Here is a 23,787-nt window from a genome sequence, read left to right as displayed (position 1 = left end):
TGGCCTCTAAATTCACTGATGAGGGACGAGGGTAGTTACCAACAGCTTACCTCTCCTGCACCAGCCTCAAATGCTTTGCCAGTAGTTCTCAGTCAGCATTGTGAATCTGAGGGGGGACAGCTAAGAATTGGCTGAGACTAGGATTACATCTGTCCCCGGAACTTCAGGTGCAAGAAAGGACAGCGCGTCAAACCCTGAAGTGGGTCACTTGGAACACTGCGAGTCAGAGATACCCTCTCTAACTGTTATCCTACAGGCGCGGTCTCTTTAAAGATCGGAGGCTCAGGAATATTACAGTCAAACAAAGGTGGATAGTCAAGACATCAAGACTGCGCTTACTGAAGTTACCTGCAAAGTTGCCTCTTTAGCGCTAGTTGAAGAAACGAATACTCACACGGCATGTGAGACTCAGGTGGCTTTCTTGCAATCTAAGGTTGAGGACCATGAGAACCGCCAACGGCGCCACAATCTACATATTTCCAGCATACCAGTGGGGAGAGCGGCGACAGATCCATGGGCATATATTGTTAGTTTGCTTCAACAAGCATTTCCTGAACTCTCAGATTGGGGCATCGACTCCCAAGTTCAACAAGCACATCGTACACCCTTTACTATACTACAGGGAATCGTGACAATCCACCTCGACCACGTCCCATCTTTATTTTTTGGGCAACTTCTTGCTGCGGCAAGCAATTTACACTAAGGCGCGCCCTTCGGCTCTTGTCAAATTGGACACTTACTATTTTTGTGCGCTCGAACCTGTGCAAATCCACAATGGACCGGCGTTGGAGGATGAGGCAGCTAATCGATCCTTTTAAATTGATGTGTTCGCAAGTCTATCTACAGGAGCCAGAACACCTGATGATTATAAGAAAGGGACGCTCGTATATTTTCAATACCGAACAGGAGGCCAGACAGGTTCTTTTGAAATGGCAAGCTGAGGCCGCGGGAGGAGGTGCTACAAGTGCACTGGCATAGAAAAGACAGAAACAGAGTACAACAGGACTGGCTGTTCACTTATTTTTCTCTACCCTCTCCCACTGATTTTTTTATAGCCTCCCCTTTTTGTTTCCTTATCTTTCCTTTTTCTAGACCTAGAATTCAAAAGGGGGTGGGTAAAACTCGTTGGGAGGCATAGGAGTGGGGGCAGCGGGGGCCATCAATGAGTGTTTAACAAAAAAAGGATAAAGGGGCTTTTCTCTTTGTTGCTAATTGCGGGCAGGGGGGAGATGGTGGGGGGCAGTTGGGCCATTTGGGGGCAGCTGGGTTGGCATCCACTAAAGCGGTCAGTCAGCGACAGCTTGGGGGTTGGATGATTCCTTTCAGCAAGTATGGGGGGGGGGGGGGGGGGGAGAAGAGGGTCCCTATAGGATAAGTGGGAGGGTGCACGGGATGGATGTTTGCTTTCAACTGGGTGACGGGGGTGTAAAAAGCCATTTAACAGTTAAAAGGGTAGATGTCCAAATTAAGATGTCAGTTTTATAATATTCAAATGTCAGACCTAAACGTTATGTGATGGAATGTCGCAGGATTGAACCAGTCTTGTAAGCGGCGTTTAATCAGGAAGGAACTTTGTATTTTAAAACCACAAGTAATCGGCCTAACTGAAACCCATTTAGCATATAAAGATTGGTAGCTACTAATAATAGTAAAAGTCGGGCAAGAATGTCTAAAACTAGGGTAGCAATTGGGAAGCTTTTGCATATACACAGGTTTGAGCATGGTTGGCGAGTGCTGTATCCTACACTGCCAGGCTACACTTTCTACTCACACCCACATAAACAGTACTCTCTTATAGATATGATTTTTACCAATGCTTCAGTGGAGGTCTGTCCTAAGATCATTTCTGATCACAATCCTGTCATGCTGACCCTACAGAGACAACTTGGAGCTAGAAACGTTACCTGACTTCTTACATTTCCGAGATACATACTTAGTAACCCTCAGTATGTGGCAAATATTGGAGGGGCTTTGAGGGAGTATTTAGAGAACAATTTAGGCATGGCTAATATCTCATGTGTATGGAATTGTATGAAGGCGTTAGTCGGGGGGGGGGGGGGAGAGAGGGGAAACTCTACGTTTTATCTTGGTTCAAAATCATCTGGCTATAGAGTCGACCGAACTGGCTCGGCGAGAGCATTTTGAATTAGAGCGCCAGCGTGCTGGGGCAATTACTGCAGGTGATGCGGGTGCGCAGCCAATGTATTTTCAGATGTTAAAAAAATACGATCTAAAATCAACAAGGGTGTAGTGGATAAGATCGATTCTAACTATCATAAACATAAAGCTGCGCAATACGATATGGGGAGAGGGTGGGACGGGTGCTAGCCCTTCAGACTGCCGATCAAAAGACCAGGACCAATGTCAAAATTATCAGAGGGGAGGGTGGTAATTCATTTACTCAACCAATGGATATAATGGAGCAATTTGGGCTGCATTATGCTGACTTATATACAGCTGCTCCTTCATTCTGTCAACACACTTGCTTTGAATATATGCAGGCGAGTCATCTGACTCGCTTGGATTGCCTTGACTATGACAAATTGCAGAGAGACATTGTTGGCTGAGGTCGAGGAAGCTTTTAAGTCCTTACCCTCGGGTAAAGTGGGTTTCAAGCTCCCAGATTTTCAAATTTATTTTTGGGCTTCTTTTGCCGGTTGGGTCCGTGGTCTGCTCTGCAGACTGGATGCCGGTCCAGCATTGCTAACTTATCAGCTTGCTTGTGGCCCAATAGAGGGGTTTATGCTGTATAAAACTGCTGACCCTAATTACTTCAAGCGGGTAAAGTTTAAGGTAATTATAGACATAAATCGGATTTGGCTTGACATCTGTAAGCAATACTCTTTTCCGGCGCAGCATCAATACACCGTGCTATGGGGCAATCCAATGATACCAAACATTCAGGATCATACTGGTAAAGACAGGCAATCTAAGAGCATCACCCGACTGGGCCAATTTTTGTGACGGACAGGAGTTCCGCTCTTTTACTGTACTTAAGGACGAAGTTGGCCTCTCGCAAAAAACATTCTTAAAATACCTACAGGTTAGGGATTATTTTATACAAGGCAAAAAGTTATTAACATTGCCAAACTCCTTCGGAAATACTGGTCGGAATATATACACGCACTGGTCGGGGGGTAATTGGCTCAGTCTATCAAAAATTTTTGGCTCAGGCTAACGATGATAGCTTACAAGACGCGGCAAAACTTAGCAGGGTCCCACAGGCTGAAATAGCCGCTTTGGACATTCGGGAGAGTATGGAAGTACTTGATCAAGGGGTAACATCAGTTAATTTAAAGTTGCAACAGCATCGGGCTGTATACATGCTGTACTACACTCCGGTGGTTATATCTAAGTGGGCTTCTGGTAATTCAGAAAAATCTTTTTGTCCGAAATGTCGGCTACATGCTGCAGACCTTAGGCATATGTTTATTGATTGTCCAAAGCTGGACGTATTCTGGAGGGGGGGTAACTAGTATTCTTCCTCAGTCCACTCTTAAGCCCTAATTACCAGCTCAATAAAAAATAAAAAAAATTGTGATCAGAAGTGGGGCTCTTAGTAACTGGAGTCTCCTGGCAACTATTATTATTGTTTGTGCCCGCTTATGTATTGCTAGAGCCTGGGTAGATACTATTAGTCCTAGGGTTAATGAATTATGGATTCTACTTAGACAGGTTTATGAGATGGAACTTGTTTTGACTAAAACTAGTGGACCGCGCTCTTGGCTGAAATTTATTCAGGATTTGGACTGACCAGTTATGGGAGCAATAAGGCGTTATTTAGGCATGACTGGGTTTCTTTTTCTTTTAAGTCATTTACTCTTGGCTTTAAGGTAGAAGATCTTCATTTTTTTTTCCTTCTATTTCTCCCACTTCTTATTTTTTTTAAGTCTCGCCTGGCAAAAGCAGCGCATGCACTGCCCTCGCCATGGAGAGGACCTTTTGGAATCGATTCAGCCAAAGCTAAATGCACTCGCGTCCAAATGGACAAAGATGGCTGCTCTCGCCATCCGCAAAGCTAAACATGCACGTGGAGGGACAAAAAAAATGCACACTTATGTGGACAGCCAGACGCCATCTTTGTGCGCGCGCATTTATTTTGTCCATAGGCGTGCATGGCGGCATGCTTTCACTTTCCCAGACAGGCTGAAGGGCCCGGCGGCGGTGCTGAGGAATCCACCACGGCGCGCACAGCCACCGCTCGACCCCAGGAGCTGGCGCGAGGCTTCCCACGACCATTGCTTGTTTATAAATGAAACTTAAGGCAGGCTTCCTCACTAGTGTCGCAAAGCATATTTAATATGTATGTATGTATGTATGTATAGATATACTTGTATAGCGCAATGACTGTCACCCAAAGGGCATCCTGGCGCTTAGACTGATGGAGAAAGAAGCCTGCATGAAAAGAAACGATCCACTGTATAAGAAAAAATTACGCCGCTCTTGGAAAAAGGTGAGTTTTCAGGGCTTTTTTGAAGGAGGGGAAATCGCCCGTACTCCTCAGTGCAAACGGCTGAGAGTTCCACAGCCTTGCTGCTGTGAATCGAAAGGACCTGCCTCCCAAACGAGTCCTTAAGATTTTTGGAACTACAACCAGACATGCCGTGGCGGAGCGGAGAGACCTACGCGGAACATACCACGAGAACATTTTCTGTAAGGGAAAAGGGCCTTGTTCATGAAGAGCTTTAAACACCAAGCAGAGGGCTTTAAATTCAATCCGCTGAGGGACAGGTAACCAATGGAGGTCCCTGAGCGCAGTAGTGGAGGAGTCCGCGCGCTGGCGTGACAGAGCCAGTTTAGCCGCCAGATTCTGCACGCGTTGAAGTTTACCCACCAGGGTCACCGGGGCTCCCAGAAGTAGTGCGTTACAGTAGTCAAGTCTACTTAGGATGGTACTCCGCACTACCTCTGGTCTTGCCTGCGCTGGGAGAAAAGGCAAGATTTTCCTTAACGTGCGAAGCAAGGCCATGCATGTGGCCACTGTTTTATTAACAGAAACATCCAGTTGAAGGTTGGAGCCAAAATAGACTCCCAAGTTCCGCACACAATTCGTTGGTAAACTGGTGCCCTGGAAGGATATGTGTGCAGTGAACCATGCCAGCACTGGTGTTGTACAAAGAAAGAAACAAAAATAAGTTGTAACTGAAAAATAAACAAAAGGAATTACGGTAGTCAGTCTGGAAATCTCAAATTGTCTTCCATTAGGTAGGTGCGGTTTATGTAAACCAGGTACTGCAATACATGGAATACAACGAGATCTGCTTTTTGTACTGTCCCGTACACGCTTTCGTGTTAACCGATGTCACAGACGAAGCCACCCCCTTTGTTGCAGATACCAGAGAACAACAACGTGGGCAGCAGCCAGCATGCTCTGCCCATTCAGCTAGCAATGGGCCGGCTCAGTCATCCGACTGGTCGCCGGGGAGGCACCGTGACCAGGTCCACCCATCCATCACTTTGACCACCCTGAGGAAGCAGTACTCGGCCAAGAGTACTCCTTACTCGCTCTTCCCCTTCAGAAGAAGCGCGGGCAACCACTTCCAGGCCTGCTGGGCGGAGGTACGTTCCTCCTACGCGACTCGCCTTAAAGGGAATTCCATCAAATGCACACGCCACGGGCAACAAAGTGAGAAGTGTGCACCAAAGCGTTCACGGGCGTATTGGACAAAGGCGCGGGCGGAAAGCTCATCCAATTAGTACTTCCGAATCATGTGCGGTGCACCAGGATTGGCTAAAACGGCTCCAATCCTAGATCACCTTACACAGTTGCAGAACTCCCCCCTCACCCCCCCAGTACTCCCAGTCGACTCTCACAGTATGTTTAGTTGCGGGATTGGTGGTATGCGACCCGGAAGTGCTGAAATTACGTCAAAAGATCAATAACGGACATTAGGCTGAATTCACGGACTGACCATGTAAGTACCGTACAAGTGGACAGTTGACACGTGGTAGCAGTAAAAGTAGTAACTAGTGAGTAGAATTGACACTTGAGCATGGCTGACATCCCTCCCCAACCAACGTAACCCGCCAACAGCATGCATACGTACTTACGTGTTGGAAGCTTCTCGGGCATTCCTTCCTGTTAGCACCACAACGTATTGAGAATGAAATTGACAGTAGCCTAATTTCCCTCGACTGTAACGGGCCCAGTTCTTAACATTTGTGCGTACTCTGTATTAAGCACACCACAATCCTGCTTTCCGTACTTGGGTTCAAGGTACGGTTGATACATTGTTCAGACTCGCCAAGGCAAATATCCAGCCCTGGGGTTTCATTTGATAAATAAATGTGTTTTGGATGTTGTAATTGTGGATTGTTACCACCATTGATCCAGATACCATACGAATCTAATGGTTTATACCAGGACTGAATCTCGGGTCTAGAAACGGCAGTGGCGCTGAAGGAGTCGGAAGCGGTAATGGCAGAGTATCCGGTAATACTGCAAACGTTTGAGATGTAGCCTGTCCGTGTTTTGATTGAGCTAAGAATATTCTGATGGCATGAACATCATTTGGTTTTGCAGAAGTGTGTTGGTGTATATTATGAGTTTACCTGTCACTGCCCCCCCGCCCCCCCTTCACCCATCCACCCCGAACAGGTTAACCTTACCGGTGAGTGCCTATTTGGCAATCTTGAAACTGGGCTGTCATGTATGCCCTGTGGTGGCGTTGGAGAAGGCACTTGCGTAGTATCATTTTGCAGCATTAGTGACCATTCTCTGGTGGGCACCTATGTTTTAGTACCATGGATAGTCTCTCGTGTGACTGCTAGACTTGACTGCTCCATTTGAGACCTAATGGTAGCCACAGGGGCAGTCTCAAGTCAAGGACTGCGATATCCAGTGATGCAAATACTTCAGTTATTAAATGATATTTCCATTGATGTTACCGTAAAGATGACCACCCAAGACAGTGTAAACAGGTGCTCCCCTGCCCTGTGAGGGCCACTGTAATTCAAGAAGGAACGTCCCTTAGTGCACGTTCCTAAAGCTTCTGTGTGTGCCGATGTAAGCACACCCTGCAACAAGGGTAGATGGCTGTCTTATGGTACCATTATCTTCCCAAGGACTAGGTGTTCTGATGAGTGCCCACGGCAGGTTTTTCGTGAGTGCATGTAAGTGGCACCCAGTGGGCACTCAGCTGTTTCTTCATGTTTTCTAAAGGGCGTCTATGTCCGTCATGCCGTGCACCAGTGTACTCCGATGTCTGCTATTGATCCTTGCAGCAAGGTATAGCATGGAATACACAGATACTTTAGATTGTATACCTATATACTGCAATTCTTCTCTTTTGTCTTCAGTCTTACTAGCAGAGGAACGTCTTTACTAAAGACAGCTTCCAGCTCATCACGCTTGAGATGGCGCCTTGCCAATGACACATCAGGATCTGGCAGGGAACTTGGACACGTGCTCTTCACTCCCGGCTACTTTACAACACTGACATTTCGTAGAGGAAGTGAATGCACGTATATTTAAACTCCGTTCTGTATTTCATAAAAGTAATAGTCCCGAACCCATTGTATAGGAGGCATTAATATATATGTTGTGGCATTAAGCCCAATAACACCTTTTGCTAGTAATGCAGATTTTAGTCAGACAGCGGTAACACGCTTTTCTTTAGTTTTCCTTACAGGCTTTTGTTTAAAAAGATGGCTTTGATGCCTCAGTTTCTGTCACCTCGATATCACTTCCATTTTTGATGTTCACTTGTACATCTAACAGCATCTTTTTACAGCTCGTTTTCATGTCCCCAAACCAGCCATCACCTTTCTCGTTGTCCCGAGAGGTCATGACTGATCAATATCTCTGTGCATAAAATTAGCTGTTTACTTAAAATTTTCTTTTGCACTGCACGTTGATTGTTCAGTCATGGAGTTACTTCTATTGATCCTGGATTCTCTTTTGTAGCATTGTCTATTTGGAATACTTATTTTGAGCTAAACGTGTGAATTTAAGAGTTGGGCATAAGTAAACAAGCACTGAAAATGCAATAGGTCTCGCCTTTGATTAAGTTAAAGCCATTTGCTTTGCTAATGGTATTGCATAGCAAAGCAAATGGCTTTAACTTAATGAAAGGCGAGACCTATTGCATTTTCAATGCTTGTTTGTTTATACTTTTTTTGGATTGGTCTACCCTTCTAATGTCATGTATATAAAATGTTTGTTTCACTTATGGCGTATAAAAAAATAATTAAAATAAAAAAAAATCACGAGTAGGGTACTGTGAGAAATACTCTATACTTTACACAAACACCACTTGCTTGGTGTTTAAAACTTTGATAGGGACACCGCCTAAAAAAAAAGAAGAAAAAAAAAAAGAAAAAAAAAATGAAAAACATGCAAGTCTAGTAACTGGAATATTTTACTCACCCCAACTGTAATGCCTTTAAACCCATAAGCAGGTCTCAAATTGTGTGATCCTAGGCAAATATTTAATTCGAGTCGCCTTTTTCTTAATTATCAAATATGCGCCCACCTTCAAATATATCCGTTAAGCATGTCTGTTGTACAAAATAAAATCTTGTCTGGTTTAATAGACTAAACTTTTGCCCATGTAGTATAACAATTTAGACCACATATGGGGTACACGTACCCCCGGCTTGCTTCTTGGTTCACTAATAGCATTGTCAACAAGCGGGGCAGAAATGTTATTTGTACTTGTTTAAAAATCACTTAATACATTTCCAAAGCATAATGTGGTAATGCGCTGTCATTTACAGACAACACAATTGCACACAAACTTTCCTATTGACATGCAGTTTTACTGATAAAACTATATAGTATACAAACGATAATGTGGAAATCAAGTTTAAGCAAATATTTATAATTTGCACATCACTAAGAAAGGTGTTCTGATTTGTTTTGATTCTAATACAATCTTTGTTTTATCACACTTCAGAATTCAAAGAAAAAGTGGTTTTCCAACCACTGAAATATATTTTGAATTGTGTGTACTGTTCATTTATAAGCTATTTAAATGAGTGTTGGGGAAAAGAGGGCAGAACTGTCCAATAGTTCACTGGATTATACTTTCTCTGACTGCAAAGTTAAAGGATTTTGTGAACAATCTCTAGGATAAAATAGCAGCAATTTGTATGAAGACATAAGCTGACAACTGACCTCTGTCTTTCAACACACAGCAAATGTAACAAGATTTAAAGGCATCTTTATTGCTCATTCACATTCTGAACAAACAGAACACCTGTTCTTTGTCAACTGGAGTCACTTGCGAGATGGGCCAGTCGTCCCTAAAAATAGCCCGTTCTGATAAAATATGACTCACTATATAAAGTGGGCAAATACATTTCTCAAGGCCTAGACTTTTGCAAGAAAAAAGCCACTTGATTACCCCCATGAAAGCCACCCTCCAGTGTAATTATACAAACTAGTCTAAAACCCCAGTAGTTAAATAGAAAAATGGATTACGAGGACGGACTTTTTGACTAAAAAGTTGGATTGGTCTCAAAAGAAGAATGATTAATGCAGAAGCTGGACCAAGAAGAGCAATAAAGAAACCTAAGCAAACGCCTCATAGGCATGCAAAACAATGTCAGATATTAGTCACCAATGATGCTCTATTTATATACCGTTGAACATAACAATTTTTGAAAAACAACATTTACTGTGGCAATTTTCAACCTGGCCAGATACAAGCATGCATGCTGCAAATATATAGGAAAAACCCAAATTACTACAGAACCACGGGTCATATGTACAAAGCATTATTCAGTTGCGAAAACAGCATTTTTGTATGCACGAAAGCCACCTTCGCAGCCGCTTAAGTAGTGATGCAAATGAAGAGTGAATCAGTATTTTTGCAACAACAGTGACTGACAAATACGGAATCATTATTTCTGAATTGCTATCCGTATTCTGAACAAAGGTGCCAACAGGGAATAGTCGTTAAAACATCAGTCTGCACCCACAATTTTTACAGCAATTCAAACTAGGGAACAACTGTGTACAAACTTTAAAACCGACCAGAGAATGCATCTGAGGTTTTGACACTGGTGGCTCTATATGCAATGGCAAGAAGACTGTGCATCTAGGCTGGGTTGCAAAGAAGACAGAAAAGGATTTTCAAAATCAAAACTACTCCATTGGAACAAACAGAGGAACAAATATATACAAAGTGCAAGATAGGTATCGCTGTAATCTTGGAACGCATAACTGAGTTAAAGCCACAATTTGAGTGTAACACCATGTGCAGGAATGCTATCCCCTCCCATGTCAGGGGTGTGCACCTCTGTTAGCTACCAAGGTGTCATTGCTACAGCTGGTGATGTGTCATAAAGTGCCTCATCTCGCTTTTTTCCATACATAGATGCAATGTTAATAGCCAATGAGGCTTAAATATATTATCTTAGAAATGAACAGGCATTAGACAATACCAAAATTGACTTTTACAGGATTGCCAATTTTCCGCAGGCAATTGCATTGTATTGATGGTACATACGTACCTACCCCCCCCCCCTTCCATCTGACACTATTCAGATATCCCAATATACTAATTAACTAAACATTCAAGGTGTGTGTGAAGCAAAACAAGTAATCACAGATATTGTTGCATGATTTCCAGGGAGCACCCACAACTCTTTCATATTTTGCCATAATGGCATCTACACCTGGCTACAAAGAGGAGATTTCGATGATGGGTATTTACTGGGTAACTATACACAAAGTATTTTTAAATAGCCAACATACGACTTGATTCCTGTATCTCAATCTTTTTTATATGTAGGTGATAGTGCATATGCCTTATGCTCATTTATTATGGCACCATATCTGTCCCATACAACACCTAATGAGCATAGATACAATGCGGCACACTGAAGAACAGGCATCATAGACTGTACATTTGGACTACTGAAAAGTTGTTCCAGATGTTCACATTTGAGTGGTGGTGACCTACAATACTCCCCTGAAACATGTTGTAAAATTGCAGTAACGTGCTATTCTGAACACTATCTACATATAAAAAAATAAAAAAAAGGATTGGAAATTACAATGTGAGATTCAGAGTCTGATGAGGAGGACGAACAGATACCACCACCTCATGCACGATGAATCTAGAGCTGCAGAAGGGAAAGTTAAGATCTGACAGCTTTGCTTATCAATATTTCTCGCTGCAAGCTTGTTAAATAAGTATTTTTAATGCTTACGATGGGAAACTGAAAGAGTTGGAACGGCGTATATCCGAAAATGAGGACAACACTGCCCAGATGCAAACGCAAGTAACACAAATGGATAAGCTGCTACGGGTAATAACAGCCAAAAATAGGATATTGAAGCTAGGAGCCGCCGCAACAATGTCCGCATCCTAGGCATACCAGAGAGCACGAACATCAGGCGCATGGAGGACTACATTGAACGCCTTCTTAAAAGTTCTTTTGGGGAAAATTCATTCTTGCCGCATTTGGGGGTTGAGCGTGCGCATTGCTCACTTGGCCCGCGGCCCCCTCCGGGAGAGGCCCTACGACCAATCATTGCGCGCCTTCTCAACTATAGAGATCATGATGCTGCACTTCAGAAAGTCAGAGAACTGAAGTCGCTGCAATTTGAGGGGAATACATTCACCATCTATCCAGATTTTACATGGGCGGTACAAGAGGCGCGACAGAATTTTCTCACTGTTAAGCAGAAACTTCAAAAGTCTCAGCTGGATTATGCTCTATTATACCCGGCGAAGCTCCAGATTACACACAATGGCAAACAGGTCTTCTGCACCAACCCACAACAGGCGGAGGACTTTCTGAAAACCATCGCAAGATGCTCCCCACGCAGAGACCCCGCCTCCAGATCATCTTCACCATCCAGTGGCTGAGCGGAGACAGTAGGGGCGAAGGCTCTGCCCCTACGCTGAGAACTGCTTTCACCCTGCCTGACCCATGCTTATGCTACACTTCCATCAGACGCATTGCCCCTCGTATGCGGATGTCACCCTTGTCCACAATCTCAGCCTGGACCGACATTCCTGTTCAGAATCACGGACAAATAAGTGACTGAGAGGCTCCGATCATGGACTGTGGTCCTAACCGTGTTTCTACATAGACTGCTGAACTGTGAGTAGAAACTGATACCTCGCCGAGCACCCTCCCCCCCGTGCCACTCTTTCCCTATTATGGGTTGACAGTTAGAGGTTGGCTAAGGGACGGGTCTGCTGCCCTCTGGTGCTCCCCTCCCCATGGGAGATACCCCCTGTTACTTGCTTCTTTTTGTTATTAACTGTTCTGACTTTCTTTTGCTAAGTTGGCCTAATCTGGTTAGTATGGACTGGCCGAGTTTTTGGGGACTTTTGGGTGGTCTACAGTATGCCGGTGCGATTGGGGCGCTGTTGTGGGCGAGGGTGGTTTGAGTACTATTAGTCTACTTTGTAGACGACTTGAGGTTTACGGTTCTGGGAGGGAAAGAATGGGATGGGTACTGTTTTTATTGCTTTAGTACGTATTGGATGGGTACAACTCGACATGTTCATCAATATGTGATGGGGAGCTCTCTCTTATGTTATCATATAACATTACCACACCTACAATGCTGACACAGACAGACCCGCACTGCATCAAACTGATCACGTGGAACGTCAGGGGCCTTCGGGACCCTCGCAAGCGGCGGCAGATACTGGCATTTATAGATAGGCGCCACATACAAGTAGCTATGCTCCAGGAAACGCACATGGACCCTAGACGCCCGTCCTGCTTTGGCTCCAAATGGGCCTCTGTAAGAGCGTTCTCTTCATATTCCACATACTCGCAGGGCACGCTTATTTTAATCCAGAAGAATACACCGTTCATACTGGGGGGCACATACAGCGATCCCTCTGGCCGTAGTTGTGTACTCTGGGGGTACTTTGGCCACACAGTCTGTCACCCTAGCTTGCAGTTACGGCCCTAACTCGGACGACCCCAACTACTTCACTACGTTATGGGGACACATCCTAGACATAGGCTCCACACATGTAATATGGAGCCGGGATCTCAATACTGCTCTTTGCCCCTCTATGGGCCACTCCATTCCCCTTCCACATCACTACATAAACGCTCGGGACGCCCTCTCTGGGCTGCTAGAGGAGCATGGCCTTGTGGATGCATGGCGTTATGTACACCCCGCCACTAGAGAAGGCACTTTCTATACAGCAGGGCATGCAACATGGTCTAGACTGGACTACTGGATATCCTCCCGGGGTATGACCCCATGGATCAAAATAGCCACTCGCTTGGCGCGCACTTATTCAGACCACGCGCCGGTATGCCTTGAATTGATGCCCCCCAACTCCATTACCACCCCGCTGCTGGAGGTTAGTACCAGAGGCCCTCTTAGATGCTGTATTCCAAGCCGAATTGGGGGAAAGAGATTACAGATTTCTTTACTAGGAATAAGGGCTCGGTTCCTGCTATGGGAGGCGTTTAAAGTTACAGTCAGGTGCATTTGCATTTCAAAAAGTTTCAGAGTGCTCCGTGATATCAGGAGGAATCTGAGGCACCTTGAACTTGAAATCAAACAACTCGAAACAGACATGTGGGCTACTGATTCTGGTGCCATACGCGCCACACTCCGCGAGAAACTCCCGGACTATACCGACACTGCGGGCCGGGAGGTAAAATTTAGGGGCAAATATATTTCACCACCCGTCGTTATGGAGAGTGAGAAAGACCTGACCGAGCACTGGCGAGTGCTATTAAGACACCCCAGTTTTCAAATTATGTCTTGGATGTGGTGGATGATGACGACGTGCGGTACAGGGACAGTTTAGACATCCTTAAAATATTTACTACATACTATACGGACTTATACAGTTCGCAGCGTACAGACCCCCTGACTTCTCCCCCTATTTAAAAGATATAGCTCTCGGTTGGCTAGGGGACTGTCAGTGCGAGTCTCTAATGGCGCCATTTGAGGAGGACGAGCTGCATGAAGCCATAATGCAAATGGCATTGGGGAAGGCGCCGGGCTCTGATGGGCTTCCCATCGATTTTTATAAAATGTATATTGACCAGTTGCTCCCTGTGCTTAAGGCGGTTTACTTGGAGGCCCAGGAGACACAGATCCTACCCGCATCAATGAGGGAAGCGCTCATTACATCCTGATTGAAACCTGGCAAACCTGCGGATCATTGCGAGTCTTACAGGCCGCTCTCATCAATAAATACAGATACGAAAATCCTGGCTAAATTAGTGGCAAATCGGCTTAGCCTGCTTATGGACAAACTGGTTCTCCCAGATCAGGCCGGGTTTATTCCGGGAAGAGCCACGTCCGATAACCTTAGGACCTTATTTTGCAGACAGTGGAACCAAGGTTGCAACTGATAGCGGTCTTTCTTGATGCCTCAAAGGCTTTTGATTCAGTGGAATGGGACTACCTTTTCACTATTTTGCAGTGTATGGAACTTCCCACAGGTTTCATAGCATGGATCCGGCATTTGTACACCTCGCCCATGGCGAAAGTTTTCATTAACGGGCATACCTCCGACCCCATTTCTCTTTCTCTGGGCATGCGGCAGGGGTGTCCACTCTCGTCCCTTTTATTTGCCCTAATTATGGAACCCGTGGCAGCAAAAATTAGACATTATAGCCACATGGGCCTCCGCTGTCTCCTTCATCCAATACTCATATCCCTATATGCGAACGATGTGACCCTATATATTAAAGACCCGCATCATAATCTTAACCTATTACTACGCAAGTTTTTTGAATTTGTGGGCCAATCCGGTATCCACATAAATTGGTCCAAATCACAGATATTCCCGCTGACCAGCTCGGTCACTCCCTTTGACACAGATTTTCCGCTCGCGTGGTGTGAGGACGATGCCAAATATTTGGGGATCCGCGTAACGACAGATCAGGACGAGTTGATGCGAATCAACTATGGGTGTGCCATGGAACACATCACAGGCTGCATTACCCGATGGATTGCCCTTCCCTTAACTATGGCCGGTCGCATGTCCGTTATCAAAATGGTGATCCTCCCCAAGTTTTTACATCCTTTCCTCAACATTCCTTAAGATGCTGGACGACACTTCTTTGCCACCCTACGGTCAGATCTGATTCGATTGGTGTGGGGCGGTAAACAACCGCGTACACAGTTGAACACGTTAATGCAGACCTATTCCCAGGGAGGCTTTGACATACCTAATTTTGAGCTCTACTACATATGTGCCCAGGCTCACTATGCCCATTATTGGTTCCATCCACCTCGCTATACACCCCATGTTGCCACCAAACACAGGCTTGCAGACCCTATCCCGCTAGATGGTGTCATTCTGTCCACCGCTACGCCCCGCAGACGCAGCCCATCTTCTGTAAATTGCACACTCTCAGCCTGGTATCGCATCCTGGATCTTATGCACGCACCCTGTCTATACTCCTCTCCCCCCCCCCTCCTCCCGCTCACATACCACCCAAAATTATCACTACTGCAAGGGCTCTTCAAAAAAAACTGCACGTATACGGAATATTCGTTGCTGGGGGAGGGGGGGGAATCTATATAGTAATGGCAAGTTCCGCACCCTCCAACAGATGTGCTCTGATCCCCGCCGTCCACTATGGAAACGTTTTTATATACTCGCCTTCGTCATGGCATTCAAGCCAGTAGCACCGTTTACCCTTCAGAGCCTGCAACACTTGTCCCTTTACACCGCGTCTTGCGCACCCCCACTGCTTCACACTTGGTGTCCACACTCTACCACATATTGTATAGCGACGTGGAGTACCCTCCATGCCTGGCGCGTGCTAAATGGTCGGCAGAATTGGGTCAAGATCTCACTGACGCACGATGGCTATTCTGCTGCAAACAAACAGAGCAGATCTCTTCCAATTGCAGACTCCGTATAATCCATTATAGATTCTTGCATCGCAGCTACTATACCCCGGTTACACTCCACAAATTTGGCTTGAGGGATATACACAGATGTGACAGGTGTAGAGTAGAAAACGCCGACTTTCTGCACCTTGCCTGGGATTGCCCGGATATACATACCCACTGGAACAATGTCCTTACAGCCCTGAACTCTATGATCTTTGCCTCTTGAGATCCCCACTTGTGGCCCTTCTAGGATATACTGAACAACTCCCAGCCAAGCACCGAAAATGTGTGTCCCTCTACCTTGCTCTAGCCAAATGGCGCAGAGCCTGATGATAGGGTAGGGGGCGGGCGCCCAAATTTAAGGATTGGATGTCAGATATGATCCTATGGCAAAATCAACTCTGCAACTATGACAAACTTTTCACCCGCTCTTCTCGTCCCCGTGACATTTGGGGCCCACTGCAGCCATTTATTGGAACACCCCTACACTGATGAGGCCACGTCTTAAAGCCTAACCTTGCCTTCCTCTGCATGTGCCCACCACTGCTCGCTCTGATCCTCCCTAATGATACTCCTGCCGTACCATAACTGTTTTGCTATATACTGATAGAGCCCCTGATGCTCCAATTTTACTGCAGTCTGTAATGGCAAATATATGATGTTCTGTTTGCTCCTTGACTTATTGTAGTTCCTCGGTAATGTATAATGGTCCACACTGCTAAGCTATGTACATGTCTGTTGTCACTTACGCATTCTGATTTATCTTTGCTATATGCTCCCACTTGTTTTAGCTATATATCCACTGCAGAACTTGAACCTTGATTGTATGTTTATTGATGGGAAAAAGAAAAAAAACCAATAAATAAACAAAAAAATAATTTTAAAGTATTCATAATGCTTTAACTGTACAGATGCCTTGAAACCATAACATACCATTATTTTCAGTTGAGGTAATGTAGTAACACTATAAATCTCGTTTTCATGTGATTGTATGCTAAACACAAAAAATGCTAGATTGGCAATTGAAATTACGCAAAAGTTCACAATAATTGAAGGCTTGCGCTTGCCTCAAGCAGATGTTTTTTGCTTCTACATTCTCCCCAGCACCACTGTGACTCCTGCTTCAATATAGATTCATACTCTGTGGCTAAAATGATGATGACATAGGGCTGATCCTCGCTTTCCCCAAATTGTGTGACATTAGCAACTGCATTAGTCCTGTCAAGGAGTCCTCTAGCAACATCTGCGCTGTAGTGACCCATTTCCACTTGTAAACTCAATGAGTCATGATAAGATGGTTGAGGCCTGTACAAAACTATTGATTGCACGAGTTAAGCCACCGATACAGGATGAGTTATGGCGCTCCCTGCGTCTCCCCTGATAGAGTTCTGTACATAAGGTCTTGATTGCATCAAATGATCACATTTTTCATTCCGCCTGTCTGATTTCCTGCAAGAGTATAAGAAACACCATGTAATAGTGTGGTCATTATTTTATCCAGTATTACCAGTTTCTGATTGAGCGATCTTATTTGCTTTTGTTGCAGGTGACAATCTTTTAGCATAAAGTGTTCCAACCGTCCAAATATTTGGGGATTTTCTGCAGTAAATTCATTTGCAACACTTTGCTGGGATCATGTGTGTGAAGCTTGATGAGTGCCAATTTAGAATCTTCCCCGCAACTGCCCAGGGCCCACTACAGGTTCCTGTGTTACATTCGGTGTGATGTGCTCAACACCATCTACAGCGTCTGTATACTGCGTAACTGCAGGACTCACATTGGCAGAATGTTTTGGACTGTCATGGCTGCCACCATCATTGTGTTCATCTACATGCATATGTACATCTTCATGGCACTCCCCTTCTAAAAAGTCTCTTCGTTGAGCATTGATAGCAGTTTTAAAATGATCTGGCAATTGCTTAGTGATTTATACTTAACTGTAATTTATTTAGATTGGTTATGTTTTCAATTAAAATTATTTAGAATGCCAGTTTCTGAATATTTTTTTACCAACTCTCATAATGCACTTTGAAGGCACAAGGAAAACTACTACTGTACATACTATTATGAACACTATAGATATTGCGATTTACTACATCCTTAATTATTGTCTAAAGGTATACGTGTCCCACTTAAACATATTCTAAACCATGTTTGGCATTATAATGCAATATTGAACTTATCGTGAAACGTCAGGTGTCAATTGTACCAAATCAACTGACAGATTCTGCTGCCAGTGTTGTTTGCACTAGTTCCTCAATTGCAGTTGGTGGTGGGAAGGTACTTGTATAGTTCCTCTCGCATCACTTAGGCGGCTTGCCACCTTTTCCTTGGTACAAGATCTGAAATCATACCATCTCTTACGTATCTAATCTATAGCTCTCTGGGTCACTTCTGAGTTTATTTGTCCTGCATTTCATCCCATAATTTTCCCCTCAAATTTAGGTGCCGCCAGGGAGGTCTTGCCAAACGCTCTTCTATAAGGATTTCTAGCTCCTTTTCTGAGAACTTTGATATCTTTTTGCGGCATCCTTGTCACCGTCCTTTCTTGACATTTGGTGGCTCACACCGAGTTCATGGCAACCATATAGAGGGATTGCACTTGGATCCCGTTAGGAGTTGCCAGCAGCAATACTATCCAGTTTTAAAACACAGCACTACTTCCTGGTTATGATGTCCTCAATCAATGTAAAATGAGACATTCACTATTTGCGACCCCATTCACCTTTTGGTAATCACAAATCGTGATTTCCTAAAAAACAAAGTGAATAAAATACTGACCCGCTAAATTTTATGCACGGTCTTTGATACATGACGAATAGCAATTACCGAATTGCTATTTGCAAATATTTGCAATTTGGCAATTGCTATTCAGTTGCTTCATACATCTAGCTCGAATTTCTTTCAATGTTCGACAAAAGTGAGTGGAATTCAATTTTCTTTGTTTTGATGGAGTTCATGTGAGATGGAATACCCCAGGAGAGGATGAGGGGGAGGGGGGGTGGGGTTTGAATAAAGATGGTCTCATCCTCTTCGGGCGGCAGATAGGATCTTGGTGGGGAGCGGAGGGGGCTTAAATTCCAATAGATCTACAGGATATATTTATTTTGGGACAACCTCTTGTAACCTTGCCTATTTTTTTTCCAGGTAAAGTTAAACCTGGGCAAAACGTTTGGTATTTTTGCCGGAATATCCACTGAACAGAAAGCCTGCCTGTAGATGAGAAACAGTGTGGTCATAAGTATTTTGCTACTGCAAAATTGCAGACCATGTGAATGGCTCAAACCCCTTTGTAAACAGAATTTCAATTACAAGTTTCTTTGCATTATAATAAGCAGTTCAGCTATCACCAACTTGTGAATATGTTCGAATTAATACATCGAATGGACATACAACCCTAGATTGGGCTGCAACTCTCAGCCTATGCTTCGAAGTAGGCCAGACAAAAGAGATGACATGCCAAAAGTCTGAGTCCAACTTCTGCAGTAAAACTTCCATATGCTTCCTTAGAAAAGAGAAAGTAGACAGTGAATTCAGGTCTGGGGCTGGACTAGAAGACTCCATCAAAGAGACGTAATAATGCTCAATGCTTGCATCAAGGCAATTTTGAAATCAAGTCCAAATGACAATTTGATCAGCAGGAGAATCACTTCTATGTGGCAGGCCTCAAATTTTGTAAACAGAACTTAATTTGGAGGCTGAGCTGCTTAGTTCATCTACCTGCTTTTGAAAACTTAGGCCTTCATTCAGAATCTTGATCACTAAGGGATGTAGTAAAACTGCATTCCTAAACCCCATGCACTTCATCAGGTAAACGATGCCAAAATGTGCGAATTGGGTGCAAAAATAGTGATTCCCATATTAATTCCCCATTTCTCAGGAGACATTCACTGTGCAACCAGAAATACTATGGTGTTATGCACAACTCAGAATAAAGGCTTAAGACCATCATTGCAATGGTGCCCCACACCTGTTTTGAAGCACCAACTTTCATTTGAGATGCAAGTCTGAACAAGCATTGGCATAGCCAATAGGTCTCGCCTTTGGGACCTTATAAGTGTTTAGCCATGCAACAGTTGCATAACTAAATACTTCTAAGGCCCCAAAAGCAAGACCTATTGGCTATGCCAAGCGGCCGTGAAAGTAATTGCGGTAAAGCGCGCGCCCGCGCACATGCACTGTAGCTCTAGGCTGGCCTGGTAGCACTTTTTGGAGCCCTCTCAATAAGTCTCACCAGCGCATGCGCTGGGTCAGGCGAGACCTAAAAAGGATTACAAGTCAAACGCAAACTCCATAATGAAGAAGTTGGGCCAAGCGAAAATCTAAAATTGCATGTGCGTAAAATGTGATTTCAGTTCACACAAGCCCAGGTGGGATGCATGAAGAGAAGCAGAAGAGCTCAATAACAAATCTGAGGAAGGTGAAAGTGGGTGGACAGAAAAGGACAGGTGATGGATAACGAACGATGAAAAACGGAATCAGGGTCAAATTTAACACCCGCTAATTGCTACATCTATGTATAGGTGCACAATTGGCACCAGCTATCAGCATTGGCATTGTAGTCTTAATGTTCTCATAGGGTAAAGAACCCACAACAAATCCATAAAAATCTTGGATTTTTGGACCCCTGACTCTCCATGCTTCTCTCTCATTCAACACCTTGCAGTCTCCCCAAGGCAAATCGGACTACTCTTTTCATCTATGACTGCACAGTGCCAAGATACTCCTTCAGAGCGATAGTCGCGCTTTAGAAATTCCAGATACAATACAACATGAATACTATCCTAAATGACATGCAGTATTGAATTTCGATGGTGGATTGTGACTTCGATTCCAATTCACAAATGTTTCCATGTGCACCTGGCATAAAATGACTAAGAAATGAGAAATGTATTTGATGTACAAGCATGACATGCCCAGGACACACTTCACTTATTAGACATTGTTAAAAAGATGTTATCAGTACAAAAACATCAACATCCCAGTTACCATGCTCGTTGCACAAAAAGTAGGAATGTAATATTGCCATTTTATTAATCTTTGGCTGTTTTCCTCTAACTTGGACAAAGAGCACTTTGAGAATCAAAGGAACCATTTGATACACTTCCATCAACTCAACGAACATACCTTCTGCGGGTTTTGCTTCTGTTGCTAGTGTTGACTGATCCTTTCTGCACTTCAATTCTGTATCTGCAGATAATTTTCAAATATTCTGCCTATTGACCTACTTTATGCTTTTTTCCTTTTCAACCTGCGCAATGCAAAAGTGCAAAGCTGACCTATGCCGTTTTCAGCTTTGTAAATTTTGCACATGGACCAAATTAGCTTGTTTTCTAGGGGCAGAATATATAGGTTTGTGAATCAGACATGTGAAAGTAGTAGAGTTCACAGAGTGAAGGCTGTCATGCAGGATTGGTCATAAAATAACATGTTACTATGTCACCAACTGGCAAATCATTAATCTCTTCTTTCTGAAAACACTCAGAAGTTGTAAAATAATTTTATTTTTGAAAAAGCACCCGCTTAAGCAAAGCCAAATTATCTTAGCTTACCCAATGCTTTTATTGATTATTGTTTTTTTAATTATTGGAAGGTGAAAATAAAACTAAAATGATCACCAGTGTAGCACGATGAACGTGTGGTTGCTGGCAAAATAGGACACATGGTGAGTGGGGTCTCAGGGAAATATATATTACCCGCCCACCAATGTCATTCATTACATGGGACCTAATTTGACAATTACACCAAGAGGACTCTAGTGTGGATGAGGAGACTAGAAATATAATGCAAGACTAACAGAGCATTATTTAAAGTTACATGCATCCCAGAAAGACCGCTCCCTCTGTTATTTTCCCAGCAACTACACACTCTCGGCTGTAATCTTGGAATGGATAAAAGCCATACAAGACAGCCAGTGTGTGTGTGTGTATGTGTCATCAAGCATGCATTATAACGCACCTGTTACCAAGCATGAATCATGACGCACCAGTGGCCATTTTGGTTGTTTTACTTTACCGTTCCAAATTTTTAAATACGCAATGGAAAAGACAATATGTTGGCAAACACTTTATAAAGAAAGACAAGGTAATTTGGCTTTGCTAGTGCTTTATTCTTTTCTTGTAACTTCTGAGGAATAAAACTGTTGAAAGTTGTAGAAATAGTTATGTGGCAAGATTCAAACAAGACTCCACTAGACGAGTCTCCTGTAATCTCAAACAAAGGGTAAAAGTGGCTTTGTTAATGTCACCATAGTTTAGGATGTTGGTAACAGTCAGAGCACAAGATATACATGTATAGATAGTTACATCCACAATACGGTTTGGGCTTATACCAGTGCCGACAGTCAAGCCGTTTAGCCCCTGCATAAAACCAGCTGCACAGACAGCTAAAAAGGGCTCTCTAATAGCCCTTTCCTGTACGTGTCTTTGTGCATGCCTAGTGTGTGTGTGTGAGATGACAATAGCTCTAGCCAGCACAAAACCTTTAAAAGAAAGAGGGAGTGGGTGGGGGAGAAAAAAAACACACACCCATTGTTAAACTCTCACATTTTGATTGAAACCTTTGGTGTGTCTATTGTTAGAAAAGAATACAAAGATTCTAAGCTAAAAAAATTGGTCCGAGTAAATCTTAGACGGGGGTACCAGGTACAGAGCACCATCGGACTATCAACAGCCCATCAAAGGCTAGCCGTCAATTTCTTGGTCATCTGTGGCTATCCTTTCTGGGATTACCTCTAGCCTCTAAAATCAACTCAAGTTAATTTAATACTCCACAACAAAACATGCATTCTGAACAATTAATACCAGAATACATCACTTTTCATGTCCCCAAGGCATTCACCTGAGCCCAGAGTTGTAAATATGTATTCTACTCGTGTATTTTGTTTTTTGGTAACGTATAAGTATGTAAATCTCTTTATGTTACGTACTTGGTTCTATTGCAAAGCGCTGTGACACCATTGGGTATAATAAATAAATGACAATCAGTCACACCATTCTAACGTCAGGTAGCTTAAATTGGCTTCGCGTTGATGCAAAGGACACATTTAAAACACGATGCCTAGTCTGACTGCAACTACGCTGTTAAATGAAGAGGCATGAAGGGAAAGCGATGTCCTTCTGGCATTGTGAAGTAATTCCAGCAATATATGCACAAAAACGAGGTAATAATTCACACAAATTGCATACTGGAGAGTGTGCCTGTTGTGAGGCTGCGCTAATGTCTCCAAGTACACTAGTTCTGCCACCATCATAGGATTGAAAACTCTGGGGCCACATCCATCACCCCCAAAACCCCTCGCGCATTAACGTAAACATGCTAGCCACGAAGAAAAAAAACACAAGTGGGCACACTCGACTACCGCCCACCCATGATCTGCGTTGCGAGAAAATGCCACATTCGTAGGGTCTAAGAAAAATAAGTGGGAGAGTAATTGAAAAAGACGAGCTGGGGCACTACTTCCGATGGGTGGGTAGACCGAGTAGCCTCTGTACGTTCTAAAATTTGTTAGCCAGGGCATCCACTCTATACTGACACGATCCAACACTTACTGAGGCGGCCATGTGCCCGGTACACCCAGATTCACGAAGCAGGATAAAGCAGCTGCGCTCCCAGACACAGGTCCAGCAAGCGGCGGGATCCGAAGACCATTTCACACTATGGAAAGGAAAGACAGACTTCGACGCCCGAGGAACAGATGGCTACATTGAAGAAGAGTACGAGCAAACGGAGCCACATTTTGTTTATAAAAAGACATAACTTTTAAAATATGTTAGTGAGTTAGTAATAATACAAATATAGGTCGAACCATTTACCAGTAAAATCAACTGTAATTTCTAAGATAAAAAAGGACGTAATTAGATAATTTATTGTAAACTATGCGACTTAAAGTTGTAAATAAAATGCGATGAAAGCTAATCCGAATTCAGTACAATATTTCAAGAGTTTAAGTTAAAATCGATCGGCATAGAAAAATTCAAGATGGCCGTTAC

At 43.7% G+C, this 23,787-nt stretch overlaps 1 protein-coding gene across 1 annotated transcript in view; it reads right to left on the bottom strand.

Moving 5' to 3' along the window:
• Positions 1–23,486, bottom strand: part of LOC146829486 (NTF2-related export protein 1-like) — an 85,436-nt gene extending 61,950 nt beyond the window's left edge. The window contains exon 1 of the mRNA XM_085608172.1: positions 23,347–23,486. Coding sequence (XP_085464298.1) covers positions 23,347–23,358 — 12 coding nt within the window. The 5' untranslated portion in view covers positions 23,359–23,486. The remainder of the gene's footprint in view (positions 1–23,346) is intronic.
• Between the last annotated feature and the right edge of the window lie 301 nt (positions 23,487–23,787).

The sequence above is a fragment of the Triturus cristatus genome, chromosome 5_2 (genome assembly GCF_964204655.1).
Source record: "Triturus cristatus chromosome 5_2, aTriCri1.1, whole genome shotgun sequence".
In the NCBI taxonomy this organism is placed as follows: domain Eukaryota; kingdom Metazoa; phylum Chordata; class Amphibia; order Caudata; family Salamandridae; genus Triturus; species Triturus cristatus.
The sequence above is the reverse complement of the archived record's forward strand: the minus strand, read 5'-3'. Positions and strand labels throughout refer to the sequence as shown.